This window comes from Mirounga leonina, unplaced genomic scaffold (genome assembly GCF_011800145.1).
Source record: "Mirounga leonina isolate KUSES-001 unplaced genomic scaffold, KU_Mleo_1.0 Mir_91, whole genome shotgun sequence".
Lineage (NCBI taxonomy): Eukaryota > Metazoa > Chordata > Mammalia > Carnivora > Phocidae > Mirounga > Mirounga leonina.
In genome coordinates this window covers 17,489,382-17,500,954 of record NW_023270839.1, presented here as the reverse complement: position 1 = coordinate 17,500,954, position 11,573 = coordinate 17,489,382, and the positions used below count along the sequence as shown (strand labels likewise).

Below are 11,573 nucleotides of genomic sequence, written 5' to 3'. Positions count from 1 at the left end.
CATGCTACTGCTTGAGGCCTCCCGAGGGCCCCCTGCTCACTCTTCCCTGGACCCCCACTGCTCTGCCCGACCCAGCCCCTCCCTCCAGGATCTGAACACACCCTCCTGTTTGTGCCATGGCCGCTTCCCGTGACTCATTTATGGAATGCCCTCTCCCAACCATCCCCTTGCTGAATCTGCTCATCCCCATGAAGCTCACCTGGAAAACTCCTTGGTTGGCCTGAGCCCTGTGCTGCCCTGGCCTCAGGCTAACTGCAGCCTGGTGTTGGCAAGTGCCTCGGAGGTGGAGTCGGGGTCTCGCCTCTTGGTTCCCTCACCGTCTGGGCCAGAGAGAGCATTCAGTAGGTGCCGCGTTAATATGGTGGGCGAGCACCTGACAGGGCAGCGCTCAGCTCCTGGTGGTGGGCAGCTCTGGGCTGGCGGTGGGAGGCAGGCCTGGGTCCTGGGAAAATTACACTGGGAGTCACCTTTGCACTCACGGTGGAGAAAAGGGCCCCCAAAAAGGGACACCCCAGGGGTTCAGTCACACACTAGGATTCATCTCTCACCGCCGCCGCGCCAGAGCTGGAAATCTTGCGATGTCCCAGCCTTGGGTGTGCCCTGGAAAGCAGAATGGAGGAGCGGGTCCCCAGAGCAGCCTTCCTTCTGCCTCCTGATGCCTCAGAGGGCTTCAGTCCCACCCTGCTCTGGCATGTCTGTTCTCGGGAGAGGCTGGAGCCTGGCCAGGGCCTGTCCCTTCTGCCCTACCTCATGTACTCTGAGTCCTCCCCACCCAGGCATAGTCTGGCCTGCCCTGAGAGGCTTCCACACAGACCTCAGGCCAGGAGGAGTCAGGAGAGCAGTTTCTTGAGCCAGGACTGGCCCTGATGGGGAATGGGTTTGCAGGAAAGGAAACCCAGGAGGCTTTAAGCCGCCCTCTTGACCTTTCCCATTTGGAGGGTCGCCTGCCTATTCTCTGGCTCATGTGATCCAGCCTTGCCCATCCTCTTCAGTACTCATCCGCACACCCAGAGCTGGGAACGTGATACTGGTGACCTCTAAGTTTCGGCCCCCGCCAGGAATGGTTCCCGGGCACTGGGATGTGAACTCGGAACTGGGCCCTCTTGTTGCCCTGCTGGAACAGAGGCAGGTGAAGCACAGAGGCTGCTTCCAGAAGCACCAGCGCTAGCTGGGACTTCAGAGGGGACAGGCATGGGGTGGGGGTGGGGGAGCAGTCGGCGTGGGGCAGGAAGCTGGCCTTGCAGGCTTTGCAGCCAGGGGTCAGCATGAAGGGAGGCTCAGAGAGGATGCTGAGGGGGTGCCTCAGGATCTCCCCACCAGGTTACAAGTGAGCCTCACACTTCAGGGGGCTTCAGTGTGTCCAGATCCCAGCAGGCTAGCAGGAGGCAGCCTTTGGGGCCCCTCAAAGGATGCGTCAGTGGTAGCATCCAGAACGTAGCTCCCATGCTCACCTGAGGCAAGAAGCAAACTATGGTGACCTCTACTCTGGGTCGCACATCGTTCCAGATGTGGATATCACATGTTATTTCACTTCATCTGCCAACGACTCGGAGGAGTAGGTACATCACATTTTGCAGATGAGGACCAGAGAGATAAGGGACTTAGCTAAGTCATATAGCCAGTGAGGGTCAAGTTAATCGGGACTCCCCCATCCCACTCTGCCTCATATTAGGATGAGGTTGAGGGCAGGCAAGGGCCGGAGTGCTTAAATGTTATTAATCAGCCACGGGCAGGGGCAGCCATTCTGGAAGCAGTGAATGAAGCCCATGAGTGGGGCCTCTCTCAGGTCTGTGCTCCCAGTCTCGGTGTGTGGTCCAGAGAGTCCCTTCCTCCCCTGCAGACCTCTCTCCTCTTTCCTCCTCAGTGAGGATCCCCAGACTTGCAGCCATCTTGTCCTCAGGATGAGCTCGGGGTCTGTAACCCACAGACCACAAATACCGCCCAAATATGGTCAGCTCCCGGTGTGGGGCTGTGGGCCCAGCTGGCAGGCCACCTGAGAGGGTGGGAGACCAGCCAGGGAAGAGATGTGACCAGGACCCATGGCTGAGGTGCTAGGACAACGGGTCCACCTCAGGGTAGAGAGGACGAGGGCACAGGGTGAAGTTGCTGTGGAAACAGGCTTCCGAGGGCAGCTGGGGGTGGGGTGGGGCAGGAGAGTGCTTGGCTGGGTGGCAGGTGCCTTGGCTTCTGGTCTCAGGTGTGACGCAAAGGCTGTGTGCCCCGGGCCGATACTGCTACCTCTCTGGGCCTCCTCGTCAGTAAAATGAGGCTTCTTCTTTTTTTTTTTTTAATAATTTATTTGAGAGAGAGAATGAGATAGAGAGAGAGCATGAGATGGGGGAGGGTCAGAGGGAGAAGCAGACTCCCCGCTGAGCAGGGAGCCCTATGTGGGACTCGATCCCGGGACTCGATCCCGGGACTCGATCCCGGAACTCCAGGATCATGACCTGAGCTGAAAGCAGTCGCTTAACCAACTGAGCCACCCAGGCACCCCAGTAAAATGAGGCTTCTACAACTGTATCGCTTCTCTGCTCTGGCCGAGCTAGGAGTTCTCTAGTCTGGGGATTAGAGAGACTCAGAGGGAGAGGAGCTGGGGAGCCGAGGGAAGAAGGGAAAGAGCACCCCCACTTCATCAGGCTTTGTGACTCTGCTGTCCTCTAGTGGTGGCAGGGAGTAACAGACACGTGGTCTCCCCGCTACCTTCCCCAGACAGCGGCCTTTACACTTTGTAGGGGCCCTCGCTGCTGCCGCCGGCCTCAGGCTGCGTGTGTTCTGGGTGCAGAAAGGCGGTGAAAGCATATGCGTAGAATACCTACAGGCCTGCACAGGACAGCATGGCTTATTCACGCATGTATTTGCTCTGCAAGTGCTGAGGGAGCATCTATGGTTTATTTATTTTTATTATTTTTTTAAGATTTTATTTATTTAGGGCGCCTGGGTGGCTCAGATGGTTAAGCGTCTGCCTTCGGCTCAGGTCATGATCCCAGGGTCCTGGGATCGAGTCCCGCATCGGGCTCCCTGCTCCTTGGGAGCCTGCTTCTCCCTCTGCCTCTCTCTCTCTCTGTCTCTCATGAATAAATAAATAAAATCTTAAAAAAAAAAAAAAAAGATTTTATTTATTTATTTGAGAGAGAGAGAGAGAGCACAAGCAGGGGGAGCAGCAGAGGGAGAGGGAGAAGCAGACTCGCCACCGAGCAGGGAGCCCGACGTGGGGCTCGATCCCAGGACCCTGAGATCATGACCTGAGCTGAAGGCAGACGCTTAACCGACTGAGCCACCCAGGCACCTCAGGGTCTGTGGTGTATGAGGGCACTGTGCCAGGCCCTGGGGATCTGGAGGCACTTGGCTCACCATTTCTGTCCTCAGAGAGCCTCTGTCCGGTGGGGTAGCAGATAAACACATCCTGGACTCTGGAGAATATAGGAGAATGTAGGGGCTGCTCTGAGGTATGACATACTGTGTAACACTTGGGAAGGGAGGGGCCAGCGACTGTGGGGTCCTATCTGATCACTGGTTTGTCCTGGGCACGTGGGGCTGCAGCCTGATGGGCCCCGAGGCCTTTGTCACTGGGTTAGGAGAGTCTCTGCCTGCAGGCCCTTCCAGAAGAGCCGGGTCGCCCACCCTATGAGACAGCTGGATTGCTACCCAGGCCTCCTGTTCCCCTGCAGCTGTCCCGCCCCAACAGAGTTGGGAACAGGAGTGAGGAGCACAGCTGACCTGGCCTTGCCCCTGTAGCCTCCTGTAGCTACACCCCACTGCCCCAGGCCTGGTTGGGGAGCCTGGGTTCCAAAGATGATGGAGAACATTAGGTCTCAGCTGGTGCATCTCCCCATCCCAGGCTGGTGCTGGGCAGGCCTCCCAGTTCCAACAACACATTGTAGGGCAGGTGGTGGGAAGCTGGGCTGCCACCCCACCAGGGCCCTGCCTCTGGCCTTCCGGGGGCTAGGCTGGAACTCAGCAACCTGTTTCAGGCAGTATGCAGAGAGGGTGGGAGAAGGACAGAGAGACAGAGATTGGCTCAGGGAGAGGAGCCTGGGTGTATCACCATTGCTGGGAGTCTGACTCAGGGGGAATATCCGGCAGGAAAGGAAGAGAGAGTGTGGTGGCATTTCCAAGCAGGATGGGAACTCTGGAGCCGTGGAGACTGGGTGTGGGGCCAGGGGTACTGTGTGAAGGCCTGGCCAGGAAAGAGGCTGACGGTGGAGGGGGTGGGAGGGTGGCAGGAAGACACGGTTCAAGGGGAACAGAGATTGAAACCCTGGCTGACTGGGCTGGTCTGGGGAGGAAGGAGAGAGCAGTGGGGCTTTCTGCTCTGGAGACAGAGCATGGAATTAGGGAAACTGAGGCCTGGGCAATCAGGGATGTGGGGGATGCAGTGACCTCTGACCCTCCCTTTAGGGCTTGGAGGTTGGGGCCTCATAGCTATTAAAGGAGACCACAGGGGGTGCCTGGGTGGCTCAGTTGGTTAAGCGACTGCCTTCGGCTCAGGTCGTGATCCTGGAGTCCCGGGATCGAGTCCCGCATCCGGCTCCCTGCTCGGCGGGGAGTCTGCTGCTCCCTCTGACCCTCCCCCCTCTCATGTGCTCTCTCTCATTCTCGCTCTCTCAAATAAATAAATAAATCTTAAAAAAAAAAAAAAAGGAGACCACAGGTACCCCTGATACAGAGACCCCCCCCCCAGCACCCCAAGCCCCAGCTCCTGGAGGCTCCCAGAGTGGGATCACCAGGCAAGCTGCTCCCCTGGGCAGAGGGACCAGCCTCAGCTGTATTGGGAAGAACTGGGGAGAGATTTTCCTGAGAAAGGCTGCTTCTTTTCTCGGGGTGGGAGAGGCTGAAAGGCCAGACGTGGAGAGCAAGGCCAGGAAGGGCCCGGAGTGAGGACCCTGAGTGGGGAGGGCTGGTGGCCGACTCGGAGCTGCGGTAGCATGGGCCCTGCAGGAGGGCCCAGTTCCCCACACCGAGGGGAGACTTGAACAGCTGAGCCTCTCAGAAGTGGCTGGGCTTTAAAACACAGGGAAGACAATGTTCAACCTAAAGGAACGGCTAATGGTGTTATTTCGGGTATGTAGTTGTATTTGGTGGCCTAGGGGAGGTAAGCTTCTCAATGCCTTCAAATGAGCTAAACCTGAGCTAATAAGGACGGTAAAGGGAGGCTCATTTGAGGTGGGGGCCCTCAGACTAGGATGGCTGAGGGGCTCAGCTGCACCCTGTAGGCCTTTCTTCACTATTGGGAGGGATGGAGGCTTATGCTGGCTGCCCGTCCATCTGCAGGTAGGTGCAGGCTGGGGCTCGGCTGGGCATAGGGCCTCAGAGAAGGCAGGGCCTGGGGCAGCCAGGCCCCCTGTGTGGGCTCAACCCAACAGAGAGAGGCTCCTGCCTGTGTCTCTGGGGACGCTGGGCCGGGCTGGGAGAGGTGCTGGGCAGGGCCAGCGCCCTGGTCCTTGCCCTCTGAGAGTGGATGGGTGGGGGTGGCGGTGCGCATTCCTGGCTGGGAGCCCAGAGGAGTCTTTTGTAATCACAACATGATCTCGTGGGCTGAGCAGTGAAGCCGGCAGGGAGAGGCCAGCAGAGGCCCGGCTCCGGCTCCGTAGGCTCGGCGCTCCGGCTTCCCTCCTGCCCTGGCTCCCCCGGGGCTGCTCTGGAATTCTCTTGGTGCCCACTGTTGCCATGCACTCAGCTGTGAGTGGCACCTCACCTTTGGCGGGGGGCTTCTTGGGGCTGGGGCGGAGGCTGGGACACCAGGCCCTCACGCTCCGGGGGCAGCTGGGGACAGCTGGGGACAGCTGGGCCTGGGAGGACGAGGGCTGTGCCTAGGCCGGTGGGGGGCTGGGCAGGGGCACTGGCTGCAATGGAGACCCTGCGGCCAGACAGGGAGAGACCTGGGGTCTCGGGGCAGAGGCCTGGCTTGCTTAGGGTGGCTCCCCGGCTGGGCCCGCCCACGGGACTGGCTGTCTCTCCAGACCTGGAGAGGCCAGGCTCGTGGGAGCCGCTCTTTCCCACAGGCTGGGCACAAGCCTGGGGAGTGGGGCCCAGGGCCTGGGAGCCCAGGACACAGCTGGGGCCTCTCTTTTTCCTGTGGTTCTGGGCCTGGGAGCCGAGCGGCTCCCCCCCTCGACCTCCTGAATCCCCTGGCAACTTCCCAGTCACGGCAGGTTCCGCTGCCAGAGCCATTTATAACTCTCATTCCAGGCTCTGCTCAGCAGTGGAGCTCCCTGGAGGGCCCGGGGGGAGGGGCAGCCCACTGCTGGGAGCTGCAGGCCTGGGTATAAGGCCCTGACCTGAGCCCCTGAGGAGGCAGAGAGACAGGCAGAGAAGCCCAGGAGGGTGGGGACTTGGGGCCTTCCACGTGCCATCTCCCCTTGTGAGCCTAGCTCTGGGGCCGGGGTCCATTCGTGGTAAGAATATGCTTCTCAGGTGAATGTCAAAGTTAGGGGCCTGATAAGGGATGGGCCCAGCAGTCAGGAGCTTGCCCCCCCACCCCCACAACCGGCCCTCTGCAGGGGCCTCACGGAGCCGAGTCACCCATGAGCAGGCAGGAAGAGAAGGATGCTGAGCTGGATCGGAGGATCGTTGCCCTTCGAAAGAAGAACCAGGCCTTACTACGCAGGTACCAGGTGAGTGGGTCGTGACGGGGGCCGGGAGGACCAGCTGGGTTGGCACTGCCTGTCTGACCCCCAGACCCCTGCACCGTGGTCTTTCCCTGCAGGTGCTAGGCCTGGGGCCAGAGTTATGGTGGTGTGGTCCATCTCGGAAAGTCTGTGAGGCTCTCGGGGACGCTGTGATGCGGTGCCTCTGCCCCCTGGTGGTCCCACTGGTGTCTCTCTGTGTAGGCCTGTCTGTGTGCGTCTGGGGGGCCATGGCCTGTGCTGACCCCGGGCCCTCCCGCAGGAGATCCAGGAAGACCGGCGGCAGGCGGAGCAGGGGGACATGGCCGTGACCACAGCGGAATTCCTCCGACCCGATGGGCTCACTGTCACTATCAGCCAGGTCCCCGGCGTAAGCCCCCCCACCCCGCCCCCCCTGCAGGGAGAGAGGGTGGTGAGGTGCCGGAGGCCCAGCCCATGTCTGGGAAGGACAACCGTTCCCGCTCCTCTGTTTCCTCCACTTCCAGTTCTGGGGCTCACCCTTCAGCTCCCAGCCTGAGGCCGCCCAGCCCACTGCGGTCCCTCTGACCCCAAAGGGCCACAGCTGAAAGGCCACCAGATAGAATCCTCCTCATGCCCTTTTCCAGGTGAATGTGAAAGTTAGGGGCCCCGCAGCCCTGTACCTATGCTCCAAATCACAGGCCATTCCTAAACCCCCAACCCTAGAGGGACAGAGAAGGGGGGCTGAATGCCAGGAGCACTGTCTGAGGGACAAAGCCCCATTGTCTGAGTGCTCTGGATTTCCCAGCTCAGAGATGACAGGCTGCTGTGGCATCTTGGACCCCGGGGTGGCCCCGGTCCCTGGATAACCTCATGCCACTGGCATGTGAATGCCCCACGGAATCAGCTCCTCTGTGGGCATTCCAGGGAGGGCCAGGGCTGGAACCCAGCCTGGGGAACCTCCCAGGGGACTCCGTCCCCAGCTCCTGCTCAGCACTGGCCATGTGGTCTGAGGGCACGACATCTCATTCTGCAGGGGAAGCGGGTGGTCAGCCGGAACTGGGCAAGACCCCTCAGACCTGGAGCAGCCGATGAGATGCTTGAGGATGAGGAGGTGGAGGACCACACTGGTACTTTCTGCCTGGGGGAACGGGTAGAGCTGGCTGTGACCATGGAAAACAAAGCTGAGGTGAGCAGGGTGGGTGGGGGAAACCCAGGAATCAGGCCAGCAGCCTCTTCTTACCAGGCCGTGCCACACTGCCCATCCCGCCTCCCCCCAGGCCAAACGGATCGTAAGTGAGAAGCCCACCAGAGCAAGGAACCAGGGCGCAGAGGGGTCACGTGGAAGGGGCTTGGGCCGGACCCCCTCCATGCAGATGGCCATCAGCTCGGATTCTGCACGGAAAGTACATCTTCAAGAGGGAACAGGGACGTGAAAGTGGCAGTCATCATTTGGGGGAGGCGGAGAAGCTGTCACTTATGTCCCCTATCTCTGGGGACATGGCCCAGGCAGCACCAGCAAGAATTCCCACTCTTTCTTCCTTTCTCTGGCCAGTCTCCACGTTGGGCGGGCCTTACCCTGATGGGGTATGTCAGAGGTCAGCCCCTTACCCTAACTGGATCTCTGATGGCGAGCAGGTGGGGGCCTTGGGGTGGGCCATGTGCCAGGTGTGACCTCTAGGTGGCAGCAGCCCCCAGTCCTGGCTCTTGCTCACTGCGGCTGGGTGCCTCTCCACTCTGGGCCTGTCCACACACCCCTGCAATGACCCAGTGGATAGGCGCTATTATTAGCCCCATTCTACAGATGAGGAAATGATACACAGAGAGGTTAAGTAACTTGCCCCAAAGACACAGCTAACAAGGGGGTGGAAACCGTGCCTATGGTGAACGAACGTGTCAGAGATGGAACGGATTTCATTTTCAGATGGGGATGTCAAAACCTTGAGGGGCAGGGGTTGGTAATATCCAGATTTCCACTCCAAGTCCAAGGCTTCCTGCTTCTTCCCCATGGTGCTGAGTGTCTTCTCCTTGCAGGGTGCTCGGGAGCCCCAGAGTCCAGGCCTGGTCCCAGGCCCAGTTCCCCACCGGCCCATGGGGGGACCCGTGGAGGTGGGCTGGGACTATGCCCAGTGGAAGCAGGAGCGGGAGCAGATCGACCTGGCCCGCGTGGCCAGGCATAGAGACGCACAGGGTGACTGGCGCCGCCCATGGGACCTGGACAAGGCCAAGCCCACGTGGGTGGCAGGGCTGGGCAGCTCGTTGGACTGACATGCTTGTGGGGCTTGGGGTAGGACTAACTGTGGATGCTTCTTGGAGGGCTGGTGGGACCCTCTCCAGGGTGGTTAAGGGTCTGCCCGGGCCCTGTGGTGGGGACTTGGGCTCAGGGTGGGCACCGGGTCCCCCATTTTCTTGGGCCCACCATCATCTTGTTGCCGTCGGTTCTGGGGTTGGGGCTGGGGGAGGCAGTGGCTTCGTGGGTCTTGCTGTAGCTTGTGTCCACCCCAAAGAAGCCTGACCTTCTGGCTCCACAGGCTACAGGACTCCGGCAAGCCTTGGGAAGAGGGTCCAGCCAGGGTGGGCAGCACCAGGGGTGAGCCAAGACCCACCTCACCCCCTTTCCCTCCTTGGCTTTTATCACAGCCCCCTCTCCCCCCCCCCCCCCCCCCCCCGCAGTGCTTCCTCTCCTTTCTCTGTCTCTTGGTGTGCCACTTATTTTTGGAGCTGGAAGGAGGCATGGAAGAACATCTTACTTCCTCTCCCTCATTATCAGAGCAGGGCACCTCCCCACCCTCCAAACCCACAGCTCCTCCCCTGGGTTCTGGCCCCAGAAGGTCTGGGGAGGAGGCTCACAAGAAGTCTGCACTGGGATCCTTTTGAAGTTGGTCCCTCATGGGTGAAAGCTCGTTTCCCTGCCCCTGGCCTGTTACAGGAACGGAGCTTTTAGAATGGCTAGTCCCCTTGGTTTTACACATGAGGAAGCTGGGGCTGGAGAGACTCCACCAGCTGCCTAGCCAGGAATGGCAAAGGGAGCACAGAGACTCAGCCCTCTTGATCCCCAGACCCGGGATCTTTTGGGGAGTCAGAAGATCCACACCTGGACCAAGAGAAAAACTGACAGCTTCCCAGTCCTGGAAGACTGGTGTGACTGCTTTGGATCCTTTATCACCCCACTCTTTCTCCATTTCCTTTGCCTCACTTAGGTCCCAGGAGCCACCGGAAGTCACAACCCCCACCACTGTCCCTTGATGGTAAAGGTGAGTTGGGAGAGAAGGAGCAGGGTCGCATGAGCTGGTGAAGGAGCTGGGCTGCCATGACCCTCTTCTCTCCTTAATTTGTGGACCATCTCTTGCAGGTGGTACTACTCGGGGTGGGCAACCCAGCAGACCCTCAGTGGTGTCGGCCACACGAAGCAAAGCCCGGGGGACAGACAGGCTGACCGGCAGGGCCCGCAGGTAACAGGTGGCAGCGGGCAAAACCAGGGGGAGCATCTGGGCTTCCTGGATCTCCCTTGCCCCTGGGAGGTCAGGCCCAGCACTGGTCCAGGTGTCCGCTCCAGCCCTTGGGGCTGCCTGGAGGCAGGTTAATGAGGTTGGGGGTGGGGAGGCCGGCAGTAATTACAGCAGTTGCCTTGCCCCCCGGGGAAGTTGGGCATGCCTTTCCCAGGCAGTGCAGGCAGGGACACATCCAGAGTCCCCACGGAACTCGAGGTGCTGCGGGCTTGGCCACAAACAGCAGCTGGGGACCTGGGATGGCGCTGAAGTGGGTGGTGTTCAGAGGAAATGGCTGGCTGGGGAACAAGGTCAGGCTGGAAGGGATGCCTCCTGGGGCCTTGTTCCAGCTCTGGCTGCTCCCTGGGAACAGGGGCCACTGGCTACCGAGCCACGGATGTGAAGGGCGGTGGGTGGGAGCAGGGCCTGCCACGTGCTGTGTTCCTACAGGTGGGAAACGAAGGAAGACAAGGAGGAGCTGGAGAGCCAGGAGGTGGGTGCTTGGGAACAGGATGGGGCGGGCTAGGGACATGAGCTCTGAATCCGCCAGCCAGCAGGGCCAATGTCTTGTTTCAGGGAAGCCAAAGTACCAGAGAGACTCGGAGTGAGGAGGAGCATTCACAGAAGCAGAGCAGGATGGAGCTGGGCCGACCCACAAGTGCCCCAGCAACCAGCCCAGCCCCAGGATCCCCAGGGGGCCCAAAAAGGGAGTCAGGAGACTCCACAGCCAGTCCAGTCCCTGGCTCTCCACAAAGCACAGACTTGGTTCCCCTTGACCTTTCTCTAGGAGGGGCCAGTAGCCCCGGGTCCAGGGAGAGTATGTGCACGCTCACTTCAAGGCCCGGGGCCCAGGAGAACCCTGTGTCCTCGCCGGATGGCTCCGAGCAGCTCCTGGGGTGGAGTGACCCCCAGGCTGAGCCGGAAGTACAGACTTGTTCTGAGCCACAAGGAGCAGGGCCACTAGAGCCCAGAGAAGACAGGTCTGGCAAGCCTGGGGCCCAGCAGGGCTTGGCACAACGAAGCAGGCCCCCCAGAGGAATGAGCCAAAGGGCAAGGGGCCCAGGAGGTGTGAGAAGCAGGACAGGACGGCCTGGCCCTGCAGGAAGATGCTGAGGAGCCAGGCTGGGGAGAGGAGGAGGGAAGAACGCAGGCAGGACTCTTGCGTGCGATGAGTATCTGGATGCTGGTGGCTTGTGGCGGTCTGAGCAGCTGGGCAAACTCTCTAGTGGGGTGACACTGGGAGGGCAAGGAGCTGTCCTTCCTTGCCCCTCATGGGCACATCCCGTGCATAGGTGTGTTTTTACCTGCAGGTAAAGCTCCTGGTGTATTCCTATGCCACCCCTGGTCTCTGAGGCTGTTGAGCCCTGTCCTGGGTCCATTGCCACCGAGGCCACAAGCTTCCCTGCCATGGCAAGAACTGGAGGCTTAGAAGCACTCGGCACCTAGCTCTCCTGGCCTCTGTCACCCCCGAGGCCTGGCTTCTCTTTCCAGTTGCGGCTTT

The 11,573-nt window shown here is 60.3% G+C and overlaps 1 protein-coding gene across 1 annotated transcript; it reads left to right on the top strand.

The window, feature by feature from the left end:
- The first annotated feature begins 5,533 nt into the window (after positions 1-5,533).
- CCDC9B (coiled-coil domain containing 9B) lies at positions 5,534-11,185 on the top strand. The gene is made up of 11 exons (XM_034993786.1): positions 5,534-5,679; positions 6,501-6,614; positions 6,889-6,996; positions 7,621-7,773; positions 7,865-7,990; positions 8,619-8,818; positions 9,116-9,174; positions 9,785-9,838; positions 9,937-10,036; positions 10,523-10,565; positions 10,649-11,185. The coding sequence occupies exons 1-11, from the start codon at positions 5,668-5,670 to the stop codon at positions 11,183-11,185; spliced, it is 1,506 nt and encodes a 501-aa protein (XP_034849677.1). The 5' UTR covers positions 5,534-5,667.
- The last annotated feature ends 388 nt before the right edge of the window (positions 11,186-11,573 follow it).

Coding starts and splice junctions, on each gene's coding strand:
- CCDC9B (XM_034993786.1), top strand. Junction 7,774..7,864: donor CCATGGAAAACAAAGCTGAG/GTGAGCAGGGTG, acceptor GCCTCCCCCCAG/GCCAAACGGATCGTAAGTGA. Junction 7,991..8,618: donor GCTCGGATTCTGCACGGAAA/GTACATCTTCAA, acceptor TTCTCCTTGCAG/GGTGCTCGGGAGCCCCAGAG.